The sequence below is a fragment of the Olea europaea genome, chromosome 21, assembly GCF_002742605.1.
Source record: "Olea europaea var. sylvestris chromosome 21, O_europaea_v1, whole genome shotgun sequence".
In the NCBI taxonomy this organism is placed as follows: domain Eukaryota; kingdom Viridiplantae; phylum Streptophyta; class Magnoliopsida; order Lamiales; family Oleaceae; genus Olea; species Olea europaea.
The window spans coordinates 1,885,540-1,910,173 of record NC_036257.1 but is presented as its reverse complement, the minus strand read 5'-3'; the positions used below and the strand labels follow the sequence as shown (position 1 = coordinate 1,910,173).

The 24,634-nt window shown below is 31.4% G+C and overlaps 2 protein-coding genes across 2 annotated transcripts; both read left to right on the top strand.

The window, feature by feature from the left end:
* The first annotated feature begins 7,224 nt into the window (after positions 1-7,224).
* Positions 7,225-9,948, top strand: LOC111369995 (probable transcription factor At1g61730). The gene is made up of 3 exons (XM_022991714.1): positions 7,225-7,483; positions 7,812-8,048; positions 8,801-9,948. The coding sequence occupies exons 2-3, from the start codon at positions 7,985-7,987 to the stop codon at positions 9,946-9,948; spliced, it is 1,212 nt and encodes a 403-aa protein (XP_022847482.1). The 5' UTR covers positions 7,225-7,483; positions 7,812-7,984.
* An 8,165-nt stretch (positions 9,949-18,113) lies between these two features.
* On the top strand, positions 18,114-24,360 carry LOC111370370. The gene is made up of 8 exons (XM_022992045.1): positions 18,114-18,532; positions 19,123-19,239; positions 19,564-20,636; positions 21,304-21,479; positions 22,163-22,248; positions 22,394-22,527; positions 23,041-23,340; positions 23,976-24,360. Exons 3-8 carry the CDS (start codon positions 20,339-20,341, stop codon positions 24,161-24,163), a joined length of 1,182 nt encoding a protein of 393 aa, XP_022847813.1. The 5' UTR covers positions 18,114-18,532; positions 19,123-19,239; positions 19,564-20,338; the 3' UTR covers positions 24,164-24,360.
* The last annotated feature ends 274 nt before the right edge of the window (positions 24,361-24,634 follow it).

Genomic DNA, 24,634 nt, shown 5'->3' with positions numbered 1-24,634 from the left:
CTCTCAAAATAAATAACTAAATAAGCAATAAAAATAGAAGACCTCAAGCCTCAAGCTAGAAGAAAGCTCGACTATTGGTAACAAGTACAACAAAGCACAAGCAATTGCACAGGAATCGAATTATGGCATACGATGATTGATGGGAAAGGAAGATGAAGGTGCTCCGCCATTGAATATGCTATTTTTTTTATAGTCTAATACTTCATTTTTCTATTTTGGATATGACGGCTTTATGATCTTTGGTTAACACTTTAAGTTCCAACTATAATGCCATATGTTGAAATTTATTTGAAATATGTTGTGCCATATTATGCCGTGATTTCGAGTTCATTTCAACTGCTAACTTCCAATTTGTTCTGCAAAATTTATGTGCCATATTAGTGCTAACTTCCAATTTCTTTTGCTGAACATACAATGCATTTCTCTGTCAGGCAAACAAATTGGCATATTTCTGTGTGTATTAGCATACGACAAAGGATATTGATAAGTTCAAACATTCTTCGGACTTTTGTTGCAGATAATTAGTCATTAAATTAAGACTGTTCTTCGTGTTATTGTTATGCTTCCTGGAAGTATCATTAAATCATATCCAAAAGTGCAGCACATCACCATCCAAACGCAGACGAATGTCCTCTTTTCAAGTTAACACAATTGCACGAGTTTTATTTTTCTATATTTATTAATATATCATGCTCTTGACAATTGGAAACTGTTTTTTGGATTCATTCATAACATAAATAGGATAGATAGAATCATTGATGGAACACATATTAGAAATATACACTATAATTGTATTTTGGCTACTACGATACATAGTCTAGACATTAATTTTTTGTAGCCCGTGCATGGCAAATATTTACACATCGAGTAGGATCTATGGCACCTGGTAATGGTTAAGATATCATATATTATTTTCAAGAGTTCCATAATGAGACAAATCTACAAAGGTGTAGGTTTCCTAACACCTGAGAAAAATTCAATCATCACTCCTCCAGTAGAAACGTTATTAAGAGGTCATTTGGAGTGTGAAAATAATGATGGAATATCCTTGATGGGATGCCTAGCTACTCGTTTCGAGCTCAAACAACGGTCATTTTGCAACAATGACTATCCACAATTTTCTTAAAAACCAATGAGAATGTTGAAGAAGCATTCCATAAAGTGTAAGAGCCAGATGACGAAGAATTGGAGATAGACCTCCACGATGAGGAAGATAAAATTGCAGCTGAGTTGGATGCAATGATCGATGAAGACACGTCGTGGAAACAATTACGAGATTACATGGTGCATCAACTAAGATAAGCATTCCAAATTTGTTTACAGTGCTTGCCCTAATTATAGATCAGGTAGGCGATCGCTTAAAGCTCTACTTTGGTGAGGATCCAAAAAAAATTATTTATTTTTTATTTTACATGTATTTTTATATATTAGGGTCCCATATTTAAAATTGATCTAAGGTCTCCAAAATCTCAGGACCGACCTTGTTTATTTTGGCACTCGTTGTATAGCGCGACTTCATCTTACATTATAAGCAGAATTAAGATTTCAAATGGAAAATAGATATTTTTATTTGGTTGTTCAATGTTTATTTTTAAGGGGTAGTGAAAAATAAGAATTGCACGCTAAAACATGTATAAAAAATTGTGACAAAATGAAACGGACCTTAAACTGTTGCAAGTGGAAGCATCGTTGCTAGGTGATTACTGAAGTGGGGGTAAAATTGGAAGACTAGGTATTACCTATGAGATAGCAGGGTATAAAAATGACTTAAAATTGACATGACTACATCAAAACATGATTGTAGAGGAAATTCCATTTTCTCAAGTAATTGCTGCAAAGCACACACTACATAAATAAACTTCAAAAGCTTGGTTTGGAGGTTTTTTTTTTTTGTCTTTTTTTTTTTCACTGTTTAAATCCATGGCACCTTTTATGAAATCCATCAAATCGATAGATTTTTACCATGTCTCATATTCTCTTCCAATTTTATTCCTTATAAATAATTATTGTCAATCAACATATTTTGTTAAAAATTAACCTACAAATAAAAATAGTTGAACTAAAAAATTTGTATATAAAGTAAAAAATTACTTTATAATTAAAATATTATTTATAAGAAAAATCATACTTGTATAAAAATTTATTTCTGAATGGAAAATACTACTAATAGTGTAGGGGTCGTAAAATGGTTTGCACATTTCGGTTGGCTAAAAGTATCTTCAAGAGACTCTTTATGTTTAAAGAGCATATTTTATAATTTGGAGTATAAATATTTTTAAGTAATATTCGAAAAAATATTTATTATTTTTCCTTATATTCTATTTTCCCTAGTTTTCCTTGAAATTATTATATTATTTTTTCCAATGAAAATTGAAACACTTTGAGTGCATTTATTATAGAGAGTGAGTTTGGCACACTAAATTTGGACTGATAAACTCTCTTTATTTTAAAATATTAATTTAAGTAGTCTTTTAAAGAACCTACTGAAAATGCTCTAATTGCTAATTCTAACCATGGGTGGAGGTGTTAATATCTCCAAGCTATCTTGCCTTCAATAGGATACACCTCATCGTCAAGGTGCCACACTTCTCCACATGGGGACAGTTCGTCTATGCAAATGGTTCTCCCATAATTTAGTTAACGAGAAGTATTTTTTTCCGTAAAATAGAAATTTTTAATATGGAACTTTCATTTAAATTTAAACAAATCGTACATAAAATTCATTTACAATTTCACTGGTAGTACGTTTGTAGATGCTTTGCATTCCATGGATGAGGCTGCGCCTTCCATCGATACTTACAATTTTATAGGTCTTTGATCAAACATCTTCCTTGATTCGATAAGGACCCTCCCAATTAGGGCTTGGGGTTCCCATTCCTGGCTATTTAGAAGATAGGAACACTTTTCGTATCACAAGGTCGTTCGAGCGAAAATGACATTTTCTTAACTTTAGAGTTATAATACCTAACCATTTTTTGTTATTAAATAGCCAATTTTGCTTGAGATATATCTCTCATTTCTTCCAGGGAAATCTAGTTGAAAGAGCTACAATTCTTCTTGAAATACAATATTTTCGATTTGAAATTTTGCTATCCAAAAAAATGGGTCTTAAATTGAGGCTAAAAATTTAAAGCATAACTTATTCGGTTGAAAATTGATTGGTGAAAATACTTCAACTCTATTTCACTCACTTGACACTCCAAATTGCATCCAATTGATCATATGTGATATTCAACAGTCATTTTATGATTCAAATCAACTATTGACAAATCGTATGTGATATCTATCTTTCAAGGCAGTCTGTAGGCCCCCACTTATTAAAGCTTGCACGGATTTTTTAAGGTAGTCTGTAAGTCCTCATATTGGAGCTGCTCATATTTTTTAGACAATTTGTAAGATCCCACCTAGTTGACTACTTATATTTTGAAGCCCGACTCGCATATGAGTGTACAACTCAAACTTAGAGGAGTATCGTTACATATAAATTACGTAGCATGCGTGTGATGGAGGAAGTCTCACATTGACTGACGTGGCATCGCCTATTTAAATTAATTGGGCCTATTAATAAAAAAAACCTCATCTTGGGCATGGAGCTCGGTTCATTAGCAACATTTGGCCCGTTTACATTAGCATGAGATGCGATTGACCATATCTACATTCGTTGCAGCTGGAGATCCTTCAATTGGTTATTCCGATCATAACGTGTCGAAAGTTGCTCGCATAGGCACGAGTGGGCACGACATCTGTTGTCCACGTTGCCATTGCAAAAATCGGGGTCACCTAAGCTCATTATTTATAATCTAAATGCAAAAATTTTATAAGTTTTCTAGCCAAAATTATTATTGTAGGCCCTTTCCCTTTTTAGTATGCTTTTACATACGATTTTTTAACCATTTTTCAGCTATCTTCCTCTTTCTCACTCATTGGAACATTTTTGAAAATTTATTTACTTAACATTTTTACTACATGTTTAGGTAAGTTGAATTAATATATAGCATCGGCTATCTTGGTTTTTATATATTTCTATATATATTTTTTATTTTACTCAAACGAAAAATTAATTAAAATAATCTCCAAACCTGTTTGTCTAAAATACAACTTTTAGTTTTTGCACTTAAAAAAATAATAACGTTCATAACTTTTAATGCATACTTTGTAAGCTCGAAAGCTTTCCTGTAAGTATTTACATATCATCTACCATATATTAAAAGTATGCATTGAGGAGAAATTAGGGCTGGACAAAACTCCCGAACCGATCGAACCCAAATCGAACCGAACCGAACCCGACGATTTTTCTCAAATTAAATCCCCGAAGGGGTATTTAAATCAAGAACTGATGGGTACAGCTCGGTTCTGGTTCTAGGCCAAGACCAGAAAAATCGAATCTCCTTAATTTTTTTAATTTTTTTATTTTAATAAGCAAAATTATTTTAGTTTTTCTAAATAAATTTGTTAACTAGTTAATTTAGTTCAAATTACAAAATATGATTTTTCTATTTCTAATTTTCAGTTCAAAATCAACTTAATCAAATCGACCTCAATTTTATCCAAATCTGTTACTCTACTATAGTGTCATTTCTACCGGAGAAAATCGAATAAAAGCTCTTTAACATTTCTCTTAATTATTTTGAGCTCGCTATCTTTCTCTTCTTGTGATTTTAATAATCAAATTTATGAAGAATTCAACAAAGAGAGACGTAAAAGACATATAAGATTGGATTACGTTATTTTGTAAGAGCAAATATTGAACACATCATTAAGTAAATTAATGTAAATTTGTATATATTAAAAAATTTAATTATAATACGGAATCGAATGGATCCGAACTAGACCGAACCGAACCGAATGAAATCGAACCCAAGCAGTTCCATAATTAAATTTGGACCCGACGATTTCACTTACTAAATACTCGAAAATTTCGGGTCAGTTCGGTTCTCGTTAGAATCGAATCGAATCGGACCATGTCCAGCCCTAGGAGAAACTTTTGAATATCAATTTTATCCTTACATATTTAGTTATATGTCAATTCTATTATCATATATTCAATATTGTACCGTTTAATATAATTTAACTTCATTTAGTATCCATTTAAATATAATGCTATTGATTAAAGCAAAAAATATTTTTAATTTCTATAAATGGTTATTTAAGGCCATCATCTGAGTTCCTTAAACAATACCCGTTTTTCAATTTCATGTTGAATAAATTGAATTAATGCTCTTAATAAAAATCCATTATATTTTTAGCCATATGCCAATTCTACCCTTATATATTTAATATAGTAATGTTTAATATAATTTAACTTCATTTAATATCCATTAAGTGTAATATTTATTGTTTTATATTGGAGTACTTAAAATTTTATATTAATCAAATTAAGTTTAATTACTTAACTTACATTATTTAAATTAATTTTACCACTTAAAATCTAGACGTAATTTTATTATAATTATACAATAAAATAAATCAAATGTTGCATTAATATAATGGTAGATTAATTATCATATAAAATAATATTTATTATATTTTTAATATGATTATATATGTACACGAGCTTTGACTTTAAGTGATTAAACTTAATTTAGTTAACCCAAAACTATGAGTACTCTAATATTAAAAATGAATTCTATACTTAAAAAAAGAGACTGTGTGAAATCAATTTTTAATTAATCTATCATTAATGCCATCTTTAATATATTATAATATTATTTATATGCGTGAGTTTAAATTAAAATCAACATTCATCTAATTATATAATTTTATTATAATTACAATATATATAAAAATAAAATGTGGAGATGGATGAGAAATGTTCAATTTATCATTTTGTCCTCATATAACATTTTTAATATTTTAAATCAAAAATTATAAATTTCACGTGTAATTAATTAATAGTTGATAATATTACTATTTAAATACAAATGGCAATAAATTGAAAAGAAAAAAGTGCTTAAATGTGATCAACAGTTAGGAGGGAAAGAATCAATGATGGGAGAAATTATTCATCAATCTTAAAAACCTTACTAATTACTCCTAATAATTGGAAGTTACTTACACTTATCATATTTATATCTACACACTAAATACAAGCTTTACCTCTCAATTACACATTTTCACTAAATCCAATTTTTTAAGCATTAATAAAAATTAATATTATGTGTTCTAAAAAATAATTAATATAGTATTGAATATTTATTATTGCGTTTTCATTTTTGTATAAGCATAAAAATTCATGGTAATCATGTTACTTACTATATATAAATATATAAAGAAATGAAAATATTTTTATCTCGGTACATTTAAATGAAGAATTTTTATTCCCCCATTTGTATTAATCCCATTCAAAAGAAAAGGAAAATTTTTGTCTAAGTTTTTCACTACGATATCTATTTTGGATGTAACTTTGGTTTCTAATTTAAAATAAATGCTATGGATTAATATGATGAGCATGATTAATATGTAATTTTTTGTTTCTAAATATGTTTAGATAATAGACTTTTTTTTCCTTTTTTTTTATAGGTAAAAAGGTTTATGGTACAGATAGTATGAGTAAATTTTTTAATTTGAAAATTATTAGTTTACTTATATGTAAACATTTTAAACTTAATCAAATTTATATCTTTTAATTTGATTTTTCTTCATATGTCTGTACCACAAAATTGGTCGATGCCTTCTTCTTAAACAAATCATTATATTTCAATTTATTCAACATTTTCACTTTATGAACGTAATTTTCACAAAACTTTTATTTATATGTATATTCTTTAACAATTTAAAATTTTTCTTTTAACATTATCAAGTGTCCTACTTTAGAAATACTATGCATATCATTTATGCCGCACATAAAACGTGTAAAGCACGTGCTTATCACTAGTATAAGTAAATGAATAGATACTTTTTCAATTAATAAAAGTTGGAAAAAATGAATAGACCTTTTTTGCTTTAACTTATTTGTAAAATCAATAAAATAGTTATATCCACGTGTTAATTCTAATGAAGGTTCTTAACTTTCTATCATTTTTGAACTCATGTCCGCAGCCACATATGTAATAATTACAGGCGAACAAATTCTACTAAAGAAGCCCTTTGGCACTCAGAACAGTACTAATGAAGGCACCAATTTCCCAACATCAATAAATTTTTTGAGAATAGCAATAATTATAAATTCAAATGGATTGAATACAAAATAATATAAAATTAAGATTTATACTGAACATAGACTCATAGAGCAGTGGGACAGACATCAATAACGATTGATATTTGACACTAATTATCTGTAAGGCATAATTAAGGCTTGACTCTTCATCTGGATGAGTGTGATTTTCACACTGAATCATTAAATTCGAAAGGGGTTTCCAGAGTTCAACAAAATTCGAAACACCATGAATATTAACAGGAATATGAAACACAAAGCAACAGAAATGGATTTAGAAGAAGATTCTTCAAAGTTATTTTGCCCTCAATCACTTCCCTTCACAAACTGGTAATTTTCATATCTTCTTAATTATTAATGAGATTCTTGTATTTGCCTATTGGGGTAGTTTGCTAACTGAAATATCAGCTTGTAGAAATGATATAAAGTTTAGGGTTTAGTCGGATGAAATTTCTGCATTTTTTTGCTTGTATATATAATAAATTATAATGTATTTTTGTGCGGAAGATCCTCAACAAATTTGTTAAAAGATAAGGTCATCAACTCTCCAATGTTGTTAGACTTACTGATTCTATTGATTCTGTCCGTTATGGCTACTTTTTACTCTTCAAATACACTGGAAATTCAAATTTTAATGTGCATGTATTTGACTTGACAGCCACTGAGGTTTACTATCCGCCTAATGGTAAGCGCAAGTTTCAAGGAACAAATACACGGAAGAATTCTATCTCTGATGACTCTGTAAAAAGTTTAGATCCCTTCACTGGTAAACCATTGATTCCCCCTAGAAGAAAAGAAGAAGAAAACAAGAGATTTGGAAGCTAGGTGGTTATGGCTTTGGCGTCCAAAAAATTAGTATTCCATTCTTCCTCATCATCATCTGCTTCTGAGGGCTGTAAGTATATAATATTCTTCAACTTAATTTTGATTATTCAAACCCTTTTGCATATTGAACAATTTACATGTGTGGTCTAGTTTAACAACCAATTTTGGCTTCTTTTCTGGATTTTCTAGAAGTATCAACAGAAATAATCTGCTTCTCTTGTAGGAGAAGAGTTTTGAATAAGATTCATGGAGAGTTTTTCTTGCTTAATGAATAGAGATGATAGGTAGTGAAATAGTAGGAATTTCTGTATAAACTTTTGGCTTTTCACTTGCAGTCGAGAAACTTCATCTAGAAGTTTGTTTCTTTAAGTTGTTTAGGGGAAGGAAGGTAATCCAACCATGCTATTGAATAGGCCCTTTATCTTTCCTAAAATTATTTTAGCATACGCTTTTAGGCATCACCAAACATCTCCAATTGGCATTTTTTCTTGTTCTCGTCAATGCATATTCTGCACTTGTTTTGATTATATGCCTCTTCTTTCTTCTTGATATTGTTTATCTTTAGTTCGTCTTGAAAACTTAATATATGTAGTTGCTCTTGTATCTTAAAGTCTTAGAATAATTGACTGCAGAATATGTCAACAAGATGGGGTTCACATATTAATCATCAGGCCATTAGGGCTAACTTATTCATTTTTGCCTTTATCAAACTGACTTAAATGAAGAGGAAACTTAACTTTATTTTGTTTGTGTTTGACACCAATTATCTGCTTGATTATCTGCAGAAAAGGTAATTTTTTTAAATATTTCTGATATTTGCAGCCCAAAAAATTAATATAATGGATGAAGATGTTGCTATTTCTGAAGAACAAAAACACTTAGAAGAAGCATTGGTGAAAACACAAGAACAGGAAGATGATTCTACCTGTGTTCCCATTTCAAAAGCTCAAGAAATTGCACTGTTTGATGAGAATCAGACCACCACAGAAGCTGGAGAAAAAGAGGGCCATGAACCAGCGTTGGACAAATTAACGGCCTTGCGAATTCACAATCAAGCGGACCAACAAAAACAATCACGTGCTGTATTAGAGAAGACTCAAGAACAAGGTGATTACATCTGTGATCCCAATTCTAAAATTAAAGAAGCGTTAGCGGGCGAGAATCAGACCACAGAAGCTGGACAAAAAGAGGGCGAACAAGCCTCCAGCTCTGATTTTGATTTTCAAAACCTCCAAAAAAACGAAGTCATAACGGTTGTTGAATCCTTGAACCCCACAGAAAATCCTCTTGAGACTGACATTCAAGAAACTAATAGGAAGAAACCCCTAGTTTCATTTAGCCAGATTTTCACGGACAAAGATGTCATTGTTTTGCTTCAAGGTATGATCGACTTCAAGTGTATGCATGGGGATAAAAACATGACTGATTTTTACTTTTTCATCAAGGACAAACTTGACACTGAGTTTACAAAGATTCAGATCACTGAAAAACTTCGAAGGCTCAGGAAAAAGTTTGTAGGAAACTTCAAGAAAACTACAGAGAATAGGGCCCCCGGGGATTTCTCTAATCGTCACGACTCAATTGTTTTTGAGCTTTCCAATAAACTTTGGGGAAATGATGGGTGTGATAAAAAGCCAATCATAGAAATCAGTGAGAAAACAAGAAAGCGGAGAAGAGTGGAGTTTGGGTCCAAAAAAGAAGATAAAAAGAAGAAAGGCACTGTTGAGGATGAAGTCGATATCAATATGGAGTTAAAGTATCCTTTAATACATCCGTCATTCAATCAAAATATTGGATTCATTGCACCAGATATGGTCAAGAAGAACTGCACCTTGAAGGGGAGTAGCAATTCAGGAAACATTGAGGCAAAATGGGAAAAACTTATGATAAAGGAGGTTGAGCTCTACTATAAGAAGTTAGATTTGATGAAGGAGATGATTGGGGATGTTCTGCAATCTCTAAAAGATTAGGTGGGTAATCATTTATGAGTTTCTATATGCTTTGTCATTGCAAGTAGTTTGTTTGTAAAGTTTGAATTTTATTAACGAAGGCCTAAACCATGGATTTTGCCCGAAATTGGTCTTGCGTCAGGGCCAAAGGTGCTGAGTTTTATTCCTTGGCTCGGCTCCAATCAAATTAGACTAGTGATTTGCCAAAAACGAGTAAACCCAAAGTCATCATGAAATCATTTGCCCCTTTTGCCAACTTTTGCCTTGTGATGGTCCCATTTTGCCGTGAACTCTAATCCCTTGTGCACTTCATCAGAAAGGCTTTGGTTACACTCCCAACTCTAGTTCTATACTAAATTTGACTTATAATTATGATTAAGATCGTCGAAATTACTGTCATGGTAACTTTTTGATGATGATTATAACCTGGATATATAGTGAACAAGGACATAAATAAGTGATTGTTCTTTGCCTAGTGATCTGAATTAGGAAAATTCAACAAAATTTGAAGCATATTGGTGCAGGTCTCCATTTGCATTCCTCTAAACATAGTGATTTAAATTTGCTAAATTTTAATTATTTTTTTTCACAGAACCACATAAATACTCTCATTGAGTCCCACACAAAAGCTTAACTTGTGAGCTTATAACTACTTGAGCATCTTTTGTAGATAAACTGGTTTTAAATATGTGATCTACTTGACATGCTCACAATACTTCAACAAGTTTTTAGTAACATAAATTCTTTTTTACGAGAGATGCTTGAAAATCTCTTGCACGGTATCCTCAATTTGTTATAAGCTAATACTAACAATAGCCAGAATTCAAATGGAAATTTCTATCAGTTGGGCTAAGATAGAAATAATTAGCTTATTCACCAGGCTAAATGATTCACAAATCGATCACTCACTTTGTCTTCATATTTATGCTGCTGTATCCATAAAATAAGTTATGTTTTTAGTTTACTGATAGCAAAGTATGATCCTGTAAAGATGCCTGAAACTTGTGGATTGGTATATCTTGATTGTAAAATAAATGCCCCTCTAGATTACAAATGAAACTAGTATAAACTGTCAGGCAGTTTGCAACTCCACTTTTTTTTTTTTTGAATTTGAAAGACTGGAAAATGAGAAAGAATTAGAAGAAGAATGTGAAAAGTTTACGTGGCGTCATGAGAATGTGTTTGATGGAAAGCATTCCTTTTTATAATTAGTTAGGTATTTAATTTTACTCGGCAATATATTGGTTCCATTTCTCCATCTATGAAATGCAGCTTTTCCAAATTAGTTCCACTCACTTTTAGAAATATATTGTTCCAAATTCTTTCTTGAATTGTACAATCTAGGGGTCAAATGAGTAGAAAATAGTAGATTTTCTGTGAAGTATTTAGAAAATATCAAGAGAAATATGAATTACATTATATGATTGCAAAAATTAACATTCGTTTCAAATATTTCAATTTACTTATGAGAATGACTTATAAGGAGACATAGGAGAGATTGTCAATCATAATTTATTGTTTAATTCTTTTAACGAATATTTATGAAGGATCTTTATTGCAGATGTTTTTGTGGTGTCACTGGATAAGACCAGAAAAGCAACACGCAATGCAGTAAATATTTTTGTCATTCCATGCAGTGCAAATGGTAGGCTTTATGATGGCTATTGCATTAGGCACTGCCAACGTTGATTATGGAACTTGTTATATATATTATTTCTTTTTATTTTGCTTTTGAATGGATGAATGAAAGTAAACTTGATCTGGGAAGCGATGCATAATTTGTTGGACATGAAATGTATGCAAAATTTAAGCTTTCTTATGAACAAGCATTCACTCGTGAGAAACTTTTGTTTGTTGGAAATTACATTTGGCTATATATAATTTATCTTGTGTTTATGTGACGTATTTTCCTATTTGTATCTTTGTTTTGGAATGTCAAAGACAAAATGTACATTCTGGCTATTATGCATACATATTACCAAGATCCTCCAAGGATCAAAAGCAAGATCTTCTTGCTGAAGTTTATAAGGTGATCTAAACTTCTTTTTTAAGTCTCATCTTGCTTCTCTGTAGAAGTTGTAGTTTAGCCGTTAAGAGTTTCATTCTGGACTTCGTTTTACTACCTAACGAGCCAGTAACTGCATTGTCGTCCTCTTTTAGTAAAGAATCAAAGTTGGGAAAATCCTCTCTAGCACCGAGGATGTATTTAACTTGTGATTTCAGCTATTCAATCTTATTCTCCTTAGTTACTGCATTCACTATTCTTGAAGTAAGGGGAATTCAAGCATTACCTCTTTTCTTTTTAAATTCTTTTAGTAAGAGTTCAGTGAAAAACAAGGTCCTTCAGCTGAAATGATTATAAGTACTTGCATATGCAGTGAATAATTGTATACTTCACAAAATAGTGGTTGAAGTTTGCCCGAGAAGTGTTTTTGCTGCATAAGTGACGAGGTTTCTATGTACAGTGGACAAGAGATCAAGGATTGTTGGTCAGCTGGCCGTTGACCGTTAAGGGCTGCAATTTTCACTTGCTAAGTCATAATTTTTAATTTTTACATATTAAATCATAAATCACTCATAAGTCAATATTGAGCATCGACTGGAATATAAGCATACACAAATCTTTTACTTTGATATCCAAGTCAATCCCTAAAACTTGAAGCATAACATTTAGCACTCAAAGTGACTATGCCATAAAATATATTATCGATTAAATACTCAATTAAAACTATAGTTTGATATAAACAGAAAAAGTGGATGCCGACAATTGTTTTAACATATAAATTATAATGCCAAAAACTAGCATAGAAATCCCAAAACAAGTATGGAATAAATTTTATCCCGAGTAAATCAATTAATATGTAACGATATCAAATATAAAAATGTTACTTGAATAATAAAGAAGCGAGTAACCTGGTGTAAAGAAAAAAGACGTTTAATGCCGACCTCAAACTAAAATCACTACAATACCATAGAACTTACTCTTATATTTTTCGATGTGAAAGGCAGGCATTGATTTGGGCTCTCACTCCCCTTTTATTCTTTATGGAATTGTTAGTTCGATGATAAGACTATTCTTTTATTAAAATTACAGGGAAATGGCTTGGAAACAAACAAAATCATTTCAATTGGCCAACAAAAGGTGCCATTTCTGGTGATGACCAGCATAGTTCCGACTCAAAAAGACTTTACGGAACTAACAAATGGAATATCATGTTGGTTCTACAACAATAACCATTTGTATAATTCTTCTGCTGAATGTGAATCCAATGTTTTAATTTTGCTTTATGTAAAAATTTCAAGATGAGTTAGAAATTTTTTTGGAATGAATATTTTGAATTTTAATAGAACTTACTTGAAAGATGCAAGACATGACCAGTAGAATTATTTATATGTGCATGCATGTTTTTATAGGATATGATTTTGTTGGAATGCGAAAGCAGAATTATTTATAACTTAAAATTTTTTAATTCAATAAATAAGATCGTCTAAATATTCACGTGTATATTATATCAAGAGAAAATGATTATTTTTATCTAAATTCAATGGTCAATTCTGGAATTAAATTCTGAATATCGAACTTCCAAATTTTTTTTGGATTAGGAGATTTTAACTTTTAATTCCAAGAACTTGAAGTTTCAAACCTCCAAATCTTCTATGATATTCTCCAAAATCAAAATTACATCGATGGTGAACACCTTTTTTTAATTAAATAAAGAAATTAGTTCCTGGACTGGACAATTAAATAAAGTATGAAGATAATTATCTTCCCTCTCCAAATTTGAACACTATAAAATTATGTATTATAATTGTTGGTGGAATTTAGGTTCTATATAGTCTCTATTTATAAAAATAGAATAGTTCCAAACCTAGTAGAATAATAATTATATATTCAATTAAAGTCAAAATTAAATGTGTAGTCCTAGACCTTCAAGTACAATTATAATTAAATTTATTAATTTTTAACAGCAATTACAACTAAGTGCAAAACTTTATTGTGATTACAATTAAACTCAAAACTATTATAATTACCGTAGTTAAATCTCAATAATTTATAGAGCTACCAGTGAGACCCGAGGTCTGTCTAATCGACCTTGGACTACCCAATCTAATTATTAATCTTTGTTTTTTCATTAAAGGAAAAAAACTAATCTCTTGGAATATATAAGATCACACAAGTCGATAAATTGTAATACTTTCATCTGACGCTGTACATATATTTTATCCCCGTTCGAGATTCAATAACTAGGTAGGAACATAAATGATCGTTTTGTCCTTCTAATTATTCTCGCTAACTTAAGTACAATTTTCTTTAATGGTTCTGCAAACAATAAGCTCAAATTTTAACCGCCTCAATAGAAAATATTGAGCTCAAATTTTAACTGTTTAATAGAAAATACTTAAATAGTAACTCTACCCAATCTCAGGGTGATGGTTCCCAACACGAATTCATGTTCTTTATTTCGTTCATTGTCAAGTTCCCAGCTCGTCGAGATATTTAAGCAATCAAATTAATCTCACTCATTGATGAATCAAAGATTCATTAAAATCACGAAAGGATGTACATAACACTTTCGAAGGATTAGATGAAATACATAGTGGTTAACTGAAATTTAATTCTTCACTCGGTCATGCTATAGCATTAAACTCAAGACGTGATCTGTTCAATACATTTCAAGTGTACTACTGTCACCTTTAACTATTTATGTGATAGGACAAATCACAAACTTAAATAGTAAACCGATCAATGTTGCAACCTTCCAGTACAAAATGCCGACCTTTATACATTGTTTGTGAACAAATTATTTATGATCAAATTATAAGTTACGTCACAATGTACTTCTCAACACAAATTCCAACTTATATTGTCACAAGTGATCATTAGTACTCTAATTCGCATGTTCAATAATAAATGAATGCAATAAATAAATAAACCCACAATTTAGTTATTATAAATTAATATTTTATCATAACAAATTTACTTTATGGGCACAAAACCAAATATATCTCCCACTTTCCCTAGAGTAGATGTGTCATATCATACAACATCATGTCATATAGATATTCCTTGAAAATTGTAGTAGACAGGATTTCAGTAAATGAGTCTACAAGTTCATTCCAATACAATCCTACCAATTATCTCTCATAAGAGATCATATTTTCGTTCAATGTGTTTATCTCTCCAATGAATTTATTGTTAAAGAGCAACAGATTGTCTACAATGGCATTGCATCTAATGGTTTTCTAGTGTAAAAGTAACACATTTGTATACGAAGAAGTGACAAGAAATATATTGACAACTTGATCGTTTAGGTTTCGAGGCCAACAAATTAATGGATAGGCAAATTTTATTTATTTCACTTTTTATGACAAAATTTAGAAAATTATTTTTACATGCATGCTCTTTATCTTCATTAAAACTAATGATTATATTCACATATACGTAGCAATGATCAGTTGGTGCACTATAATTTGAAATAATTCAAATTCAAAAGTACGAAGAGTCACGTGGTGAGATAGAATGCACTTGGCTTATTTAGTGGAGATTAAAATCATATTTTTAGTAAATTTTGATAAAAGTTGACGAAATGTGTAGTTGAAAATTGTGGATCCCATGAAATATATAGTTAAAATTAATTGTTGACTTTGACTTCAATTAAAATCTGATTTTTAATCCTTACCAAACATGGGATGAGTGTTTGTTTATTTTATCTAAAAAATAAATTTTTAACATATTTGACAAGAATTAATGAAATGCGTGATTGAAAAGTTAATAAAAATTTTTAATACTATGAAATGTCTGATTAAAATTGAACTTAAAAAAATAAAAATAAAAATAAAAATTATAATTATAATTATTGACATTGCGAGTGGGATACTTCTTGGATGATCATAGGGGCAATAAGGGAACGTACTTCTAGTGATCATAAGAGGATGGTCCATTCGATTGATCAATATTATATTGGCCATTGGATTGATGATTATTGATATTTAAATTGTGCAAAACTCTACTCGATGAATAGGAAGTGGGTCAAGGGCCCAATGAAAGGAAAATATTTCAAATGAAATTATTTCGAGTTAACTTTGATAAATATTTGAATATAATTCATTTTAGCATGGTGTTTTAAAGAAATGACATGTCATCATATACTCATATTATTTATACTCAAAAGTTGCATGATTTTTACTTATTGGGCATTAGGTTAAGTAGTTCTTGCATTGTAGGTGAGCAAGAAATTTCATAGAAGACATGACTAGCTATGAATCTCTTAGGGATTCCAAAGTTTGATGTACATTGATGACAATCCGTAGGATTGTTTTGTTGCCTGTTTGTTTTGACCTTATAATATGTTATATTATATATTGAGAATCCTGTATTGTCTATATATGATTTTTGAAATGGTATGGTGGATACTTTTGTAATTCTCAAAGTAAATATGTTGAATTTTGGTTATGTAGTATTTGGTCATAACATACTATACGTACATCATAGGTGGTTAGGTAAGAATATACAGGGACAATATTGTGAATATGCTTATTTCAATTTATCATGTCAAAAATAAAATGTAGAATCATATGTCTAGGTCGGTTCATGAAATTTTATTCCAACATAGGTTAATGTATTTTGTCTATATGAATGGGGTTTGACAATTGCTGCACCACTATTCCAAATAATTAAAATTAGGCTTGGGCGCGGTTTGATTTGGGTTTGTTTCGACTCCAACTCGAAATTAAAACCAAATTAGTCGATTTTGGTGAATTTCAACCCAAACCAACCCACTTTAACTCTTAAAATTGAACCGAACCAAACCAAATCAGATTTGTTTGATTCGGTTCGATTAGTCAATTTGGACTTTTAGTCTAAATTGAATTTAGAAAAAAAATTGTCCAAGTTTGGGTCCAATTAGATAACAAGAACTAAAATAACTAAATAACTTTATATTACGAGAATTATTGACTAATAAATAAAATTAGGCTACTAGAGACAGATTAATAGAAAACTTTGAGATTTTGTTGCCTTTTTGTAGATTATGTAGCCCGATTGCCTGAGTAAGGAAAAAAACTAAATATAACATAATGAGCTTGTGAAAGAAAGTTTTCAGTACTATTACTTACCGATAATATAATAGTTTGGAGGAAATCGTGATATGGTTATGAGATTAGGTTTTATCTTTTTATATTTTTTCTTAAAGAAAAGGTAAACATACAAGTGGATTGAGTTGGTTCGGTTAACCAACGATTTGAGGCTTCAAACCATAATCTAACCAAATAACCATAGTTTTATTTAAAAGAAAATCAAACCAAACCAATTACATGTGTTTGATTGGTTTGGTTGGTTTTTCGAATTTTTTGCCCAGACCTAATTATAAAATTCAAAAGTACAAAAAGTCACGTGATGAGATAGGATTCATCCCTTATTTAGTGGAGTCTAAAATCTATTCTTAGTAAATTTTAATAAAAGTTGATGAAATGTATAGTTGGATGTTGTGGATCCCTTGAAATATATAATTAAAATTAATTGTTGATTTTGATTTAAATTAAAATATGAATTTTAATCCCTACCAAATATGGGATACGTCTTTGTTTATTTTAGCTAAAAATATAAAATTAATAGATTTGATAAAAATTAATGAAATGCGTGATTGAAAAGTTAATAAAAATTCTGAATACTATAAAATGTGTGATTAAATTTTGGAAAAAACATAAATTTCAAAAAATGGGATCAACATGACTAAGTAATTATGTAAACGAAATGCTTATGATGTACAAATTGCAAAATTTTTTAATTTAGAGTCCACAAAGTCAAAATCAAGCCCTTGTAGTTGATATTGTTTCAATTTTCAATTAAAAACAAATAATTTATATTAAAAAAAAAACCGCCAATGTACATTAGCACGTATTAGAGCCCCGTTTGGCCCTTATTTTGTAAAAGTGAAAATCAGTGGAATAATATTTTTTTGAAAAATGAATGATTGGAAAAGTAGAAATTTTTTTCGATTTATGTGTAATATTATTTTATAAAAAATTGTGTTGTTGAAAATAAAAGAGAAAAAAATAAAATGTAATAAAATGAAAGTTTATGGACGCAAATGGGGGCTAGGAATTTCCCGCGTTCCATTAAGAAAAATTAAAATATTAGTTGGCACTTCCCAAAAACGTGAAATGGAACGCCAATCGTTTGGCTTGGGGTCTGTTATTTTAAATTTCCACTATTTATCAGCACACTTCAAGATTTTCATTTCGCAAATTGTTTACCTTGAATATGATAGGAGAAACAGCAATGGAAGCCAAGAAAGTGAAACCCCGACGAAGAGGGCCAAGAAATCCTCACGAAAATGACGAGGACACGGTGAAGAAGGCAAGGAAAACAAATGAAATCATATTGGCCAACAATAAGCAGAGCTATCGCCCGGAGCAAGTCATTGGAAGCTTACAGTACGGCCTGGGTGAAAGTTTGCAGTCCATCCACAGGAAAAAGCTGCGGTGGCTGTTGGAGAAACTCCTCCTTCAACACAATTGGAGGGAGGCAACCGGCGTGCTTAGTGTGCTGCTCAAAGGAACTGCCGATGACAAGTCTCTATCTCATAATCGCACCAAGTATTTGGTATATCTTCCTCTTTGCAAGAATTCATTTTTTGAGTATTTGGTGTCATCAAAGTAAATTTTCTTTCTGTTTTCTACCCAAGATTTTAATCTCTTGAACTTGAATTTGGTCCTGTGTTATGACGGATGAGATTGAAGAACATAATTTTGGGCGATTCCAATGCTAAGATTTTTGTCACAAAGGAATTATGTCAAAGTTGAAGTGCTCCAATTCATACTGAGGCTAGAACGGATTGTTCAACTGTTTTTATGAGAAAAAAAATTTAAATTTCCATTCTCCTCTTTGGATATGTTGAAGTATTTGATGATATAGCACACAAGGATGCATAATCTCTCCGTATTCATTATGGCAAGAGCCAGCTGATACTTTGTATTAATTATATGCTTACTGATTGATTTCTGACCTTCCTCTCTTTAGAGTTTTGGAAATCTTTTATCCATATGTAAGTACCCTTTGGCTCATTCATATCATGCTTTATACACAACGTCTTTTGGCTTCTGGTCGTTCCTCCAAATTATATGTAGATGCTCAACTCTTTTTGGATATCAGTAGTATATGTTTGCAGAATGCACACTTATCATTATTTGGAGGCTGCTCTGGAGATTCTTAACTATGTAAGAGGTGAAACTGTCAGCCCAAGAAAACTCCAAAATGTCTATGAACTGTGGATGCAAAAGATTGGGCGACTGAAAAATTGGCCGACAAAGGTACGTTATAGAAAAATATTTCTTGAAAGATAAATAAAAGCTTTTTCTTCATGAAATAATTGATAATAAATCTCTTCTTCTATTCGTGTAATACTAAGATTTAGATTTCATAAACGTAGTTTTTTGTTGCTCTCTTCTTTGTATGTTTTTAACGATGTAATTATTTTGATGAAAGGAGAAATGCATTTTTTCTACCTTGGTAGATAGGCGATTCAATCCTAATCTCTGTTCATGTCAATCACAAAAGTATTGTTATTTCTTTTTTGTAAATTCTAATTTGCAAATTCAGTTTAATGCAATACTGAAATTCTGAATGCTGTACAGGATAGGTTTGCTGTCCAATTGGAATTTATTCTTTTCTGTCTCACACAAGGAATGACTAACGATGCTCTATGGTATTTTCTTGGTTTTCTACTACATTTTAGTTTAGTTTTTGTAAGATTCTATACATCTCTGATCTGAAGTAATTTAATGCTGCTTTATTCATTAACTAGTGTCCATTTAAAAGTACTGGAATGAGCTTGTGTTACTCTATAATACACTTAGATGAATTCAAGAAAGCTCTAATCTCGACTGGTCTTGGATGAGCACTGCAAAATGTGAAATAAATGGCTGTAACCAGTACTTTTTTAGACATTATAGTCTTTTTCGTGGTTTTGAGATCTCAAAAGATGCAAGTCTGTTGAAGGAGACAAAACATTGTGAGTGGGCCAAACCACTAATTTACAAGTTTATTGGACTCTTAGGTGAGTTCTTGAGATATCAAAATGAAGTTTCTGTTGCTAGCATGTTTCAAGTAACATCTGTTTAATATGATATTTTTCAATTAAACTTGTGAAATAATGAAGTTTCATTATTGTGGTTGTGATGGTGGAAAGCCAGTCAATAAATATTTTCATCGACTAATGAATTTTAACATTGTTTTTGAGGACCAATAATAAAATATTAAATCAGTCTTATGCAGAAGCGTGGTTTTGAGAGTGACCCGGTCTCAAATTTGGTTGTTGGCTTGACATTTTGCAATCTCTGGTATTCTGGACTTCCATAGGAGCTACACTGGACAGAGTTGGACACATTTGATGAGTCCAAGTAATCGGAAATGCCTGCAGATGGAATTTACAAGGGGTATGATGCTTTCGAAGCTGGAGGAGCCAAATCCTCCTTACAGTGTTATTTGAACACCTCTTTCGCCTATGACAAAGAAGTGTTAGGAGAGGATGGTAACCACCCGAAAGATTCCATGGATATTGATGCTAATAAACTGAAAGAATCTGCTCGCCGTCATTTTCAGCCACTAGATTTCTACGTGAATTCTACCGAGGAAAGTGGACATGAAAAATATTTCTTCTCTAATAGTAGTGGTGATCTGCCTCATGTGTCTATTTTTGACACTCATGGTGAGTTTTAGAGCTTGTGCTCTCTCCCATCTTCCCTTTCAACTTCTCATAGGTGCGAAGGTCCATATATTCTGTGCTTCACTAATTTATTCCTGTCCACAATCATGATTTTTAGGCAATTTACAGGGACATATTCAGTTCCTCTATGTTTATTCCTTCCTATACCTCTTAATCTCAAAATGTATATTATTTATCTGTACCCGATAAGTCTGCGTTCTAGTTTTTCATTGTTATTCAACTACAAGGATGTCTTCTAGCAAATATATCGTTTGTTGCTGTATGCATTTTATGCTTGTTTATCTTGTTAGGTGGTCAAACAAAAAGTACAAGATTCTTGTCTTGTCTTGTATGCATAGGAGTAAATAAAGCAGGGCCAAAATAACTATCATAACTAATCATCCATACTATGCAAACCTCTTCATCAATAGCAGCATCTGGCTTGAATGACCACACTTAATATTTTGGATACTAATTATGATGTCCAATTGTCTAACAGTACCCAATTTTTTGATAGTATGATGTCTGAAATTATGTAAATTTATTTTTTGTATTTCCCAATATTAATTTAATTGCACAATTTTTGGGATGTGTACCTTTATGTCATGCTTCAATTACGTTCAAGAATATATTGATATGCTAATTACTGTTTGTTTCTTGGAAATTGTAGGTCTTCCTCCATGGTTACTGCCTATGCATTTGCCAAATTCTCGTGAAATTTTTGAGGATTTGATGGATGAGCACAAGAAATTTCATAATGACTACTATACGAGTGCGTTGAAGCACTTGCGTGTTTCCCTTTACTCGAAAGTGCCAGTAATTGAGGCTTTTCATCCTTTAATACAGGTACTGCAGTTATAATGCTTTGTATGGCAATTGTATCTCATATTCATCAAATACTTATTTGTTTTGAAAATGAGTAGAATTCTGTTTTGCTTTTAAAATCCAGCTACCATTCCTTATACAGCAATGCATACACCTATTGTTTAAGACAATATTTAATAAATACATGTGGTCCCTTGCTAACATTTTAAGCTTTTAGATGAGATGATTAACAATAATATTAACAAGCGAAGTCCTTTACCTCCTAAACTTGATGTCAGCTACGTTAATCTTTTACACCACTTCTTTTGTTTTAATGCTGCATTTGGATGAATTATAACCAGTTGTATACATACAAGTTTATTGCTAATTCAGAAACAGTTGTACTTTTGCATAATTATTTTTGAAGCAGCAGAGTTTTCTGGTCTAGAAAGTAACAAAGCTACAGATTTTTTAACCTTGCATAGTATAATTACTGGGTAGGTTTTCATTAGAAAACATTGCAAAAATAAAGTAAGATGTGAAAGAAAAGATCAACAGTTGCAGTTATGTTTTGTCATAACAATCAGCAGCACAGCCCCTACAATTATTGATTGAGTACTTGTTTTCCAATTCAAGCAGTCAATTCTTTTTTCTTTTTAATTACAACAGTTTCTGGATTTGTCTAAAACACAACCTCCGAATTTCCATCTTTGTTATTTTGGCAGATGCTTCTTCTTGGAGATCGGGTCAACGAGGCCCTTGATGAACTTGAAAAATCATTTAAAATTTCAGAAACAGTACTCCAGTTAAGGTAATGGTTTCCTTCTCCAAAATAGCAATTGTGGCTGCTTAGAATGCAAAACAAACTGCACTGACTAGGGACTAATTTGAAAGATATATGCATATGTATGTGTATGCAAGTGTAGTTAGAATATATTGGTTTTCATTTGTTGCAGATTGAAAGCTGCTCTCTTGGAGCATTTTAATGGCATATACAATGTGAAACTCTGTACATGCTTTGAGGACATCTTAAAGAAGGATCCAACATGCAGCAACTCGTTGGCTAGACTTGTTGTCATGCATCAACGAGGTCAGTTATTAGTGTTTTTTCAGACGGTTTCAAGGTGTTCATTTCGTTATCTTATCACTTCTGATAAGATCAATTTTGAATAGTTTAGTCATCATTTGTTTTTTTTTCACTTCTCATTGCTCTATACTCTTTTGCTCCTTTTTTCTATTATTATATTTTAATGTTCACTCCTCACTCCACCCCCACCCCCTTCCAATCATACACAGACAAACCTGCCCACCATTCTGAAATTATTTCCATATATTGGAAATTAATTTAACGGTCTGTATTGCAGATAATATAAAATAAGCTTTCGAATACTATCCGACATTTTCTGTCTATTGGTGCCCTTGTGTTGAATGTTTAATTTTGGTTTCAATGTTAATGAAATAATAGATTAGAGGAATTTTCATTTATATGGAATTATTCTCCTGCCTTAGTTTTACGGTATATGTCTTGGTACCAGATGATTGTAGCACACATTTCTGAAACTGAATTGTATGTATAATATGTTGTTTGTATACTCAATGGCAGGGGATTACAACACTGAAAAACTTGCAGAAATGATAGCCTTACACTTAGATGCTACATATGCAAAATCTGACATGTGGAAGGAATTAGCATCTTGCTTCTTGAGACTTCGTCTGTGTGGAGATGATAGAATGTCGTGTTCTAATCGAAAAGATGGGCACAATCAAGCTTCCTTCTGTCATTCTAACCAGATTCTTGATATATCTACTAACAGTGCATCTGGGAAAAACTGGAGGCTCCGTTGCAGATGGTGGCTTAATCGCCATTTCAGCCACAGCATTCTCCTGTCGGATATTGCTACTGGTAATCATGTTTCCTATATAGTTCATTTCTAGTAGTTTCTATTCTATTGCTAGGTAAAGGCCATCTCCAAGTTTTGCTACTTGTGGGAGCCTTAGCACACCGTTAAATTTTTGTCATTTTATGTGGAAGTAGATCACCCAATTAGCAATTAAACGTTTTTAAGTTTAAATGTTTCATTTGACTAAGCATACTGTTAACAAAGTCGAATATTCTGACAGGAACCTGAGATAATCTCGCTTCACCAAACAGAATCTATAGTAATTGGCGGACTAAAATAGAATTTTAATATTTCATTACTGAACTTCGATTACAAGAAATAGGTCTGCTATAAGAAAATAGATTTGAAATGCCAAATAATACTCTCCCAATGACTACCAAATTCTGCCTGCTCAGCTGCAATTCCATCCCCTTATTTATAGGTTCTGCTTCTAGACTGTTCCTCCACCCAACTATGTAACCTTGCATGTGGCCTCCTCTCCTCTTGCACTTCCTTTTTCTACCCTTGCGCCTTTGATAGGAAATTCTAATATATTCACAATAGTGGCTAAATTTAAGGTGGAAACATAAATTTTTTTCATATGGAAATGCGTTGATTTTATATTTGTTTCTAATTTTCTAGTTTCTTATGGCTACAGGTGATTTGGAGCTTTTAACTTACAAAGCTGCAACAGCTTCACATCTCTACGGACGGGAGTTTAAATTTGTTATTAAGGCTGCTGAGTATCTGGAGAAGGAAAATATTATGGAACTCTATTCTTGCCTGCATATGCACATTATGAATTCTGTTGGTTTTTATTTCAATATGAAGAGAGATAATTCCTAGTAAGAAAGTTTACTCTCTGTTTCGACCGTTGCTTGTAACTTGTATTTTGGTGGAGGTCAAGTTCCCATGGAATCATTGTACAAGTTTCTTTGGGACATCAGAGGACTAGAAGCCTAAGTTTTTGTTAATGTTAGCTCGAAAACCTGCGCGAAAGTACTTTTGAATGTGTATTTTATACTTGCAGTCAAGCAGGCTTTATTTTATTTTATTTTATTTATTTATTTTTTACTATTTTTTCTGTTTGAATATTTATCTTTTCATGTTTATCTATGGGTCTCATGTTATTATACTTTAATATAAACTGTTATATAACAACTATTGATTTGGCATTTACTGTACAGAAATAGAGTGGATCAACAAAGATAATACCTGGCTTGCTGAGTTCCAAGAATCAGTATCAACAGGTAATGAAGTTTCAGTGAAAGAAGGGTTTTGCTTTCAGAAGTTGATGTTTGTGTGCTTGTAATATGA

Excerpts from the sequence above, each read along its gene's own strand:
- LOC111370370 (XM_022992045.1), top strand. The coding sequence starts at position 20,339 with ATGCCTGCAGATGGAATTTACAAGGGGTATGATGCTTTCGAAGCTGGA. Across the intron at positions 21,480-22,162 it reads CTTTTCATCCTTTAATACAG|ATGCTTCTTCTTGGAGATCG; the intron begins GTACTGCAGTTA and ends TTATTTTGGCAG. Across the intron at positions 22,249-22,393 it reads GAAACAGTACTCCAGTTAAG|ATTGAAAGCTGCTCTCTTGG; the intron begins GTAATGGTTTCC and ends CATTTGTTGCAG.
- LOC111369995 (XM_022991714.1), top strand. The coding sequence starts at position 7,985 with ATGGCTTTGGCGTCCAAAAAATTAGTATTCCATTCTTCCTCATCATCA. Across the intron at positions 8,049-8,800 it reads ATCATCTGCTTCTGAGGGCT|CCCAAAAAATTAATATAATG; the intron begins GTAAGTATATAA and ends TGATATTTGCAG.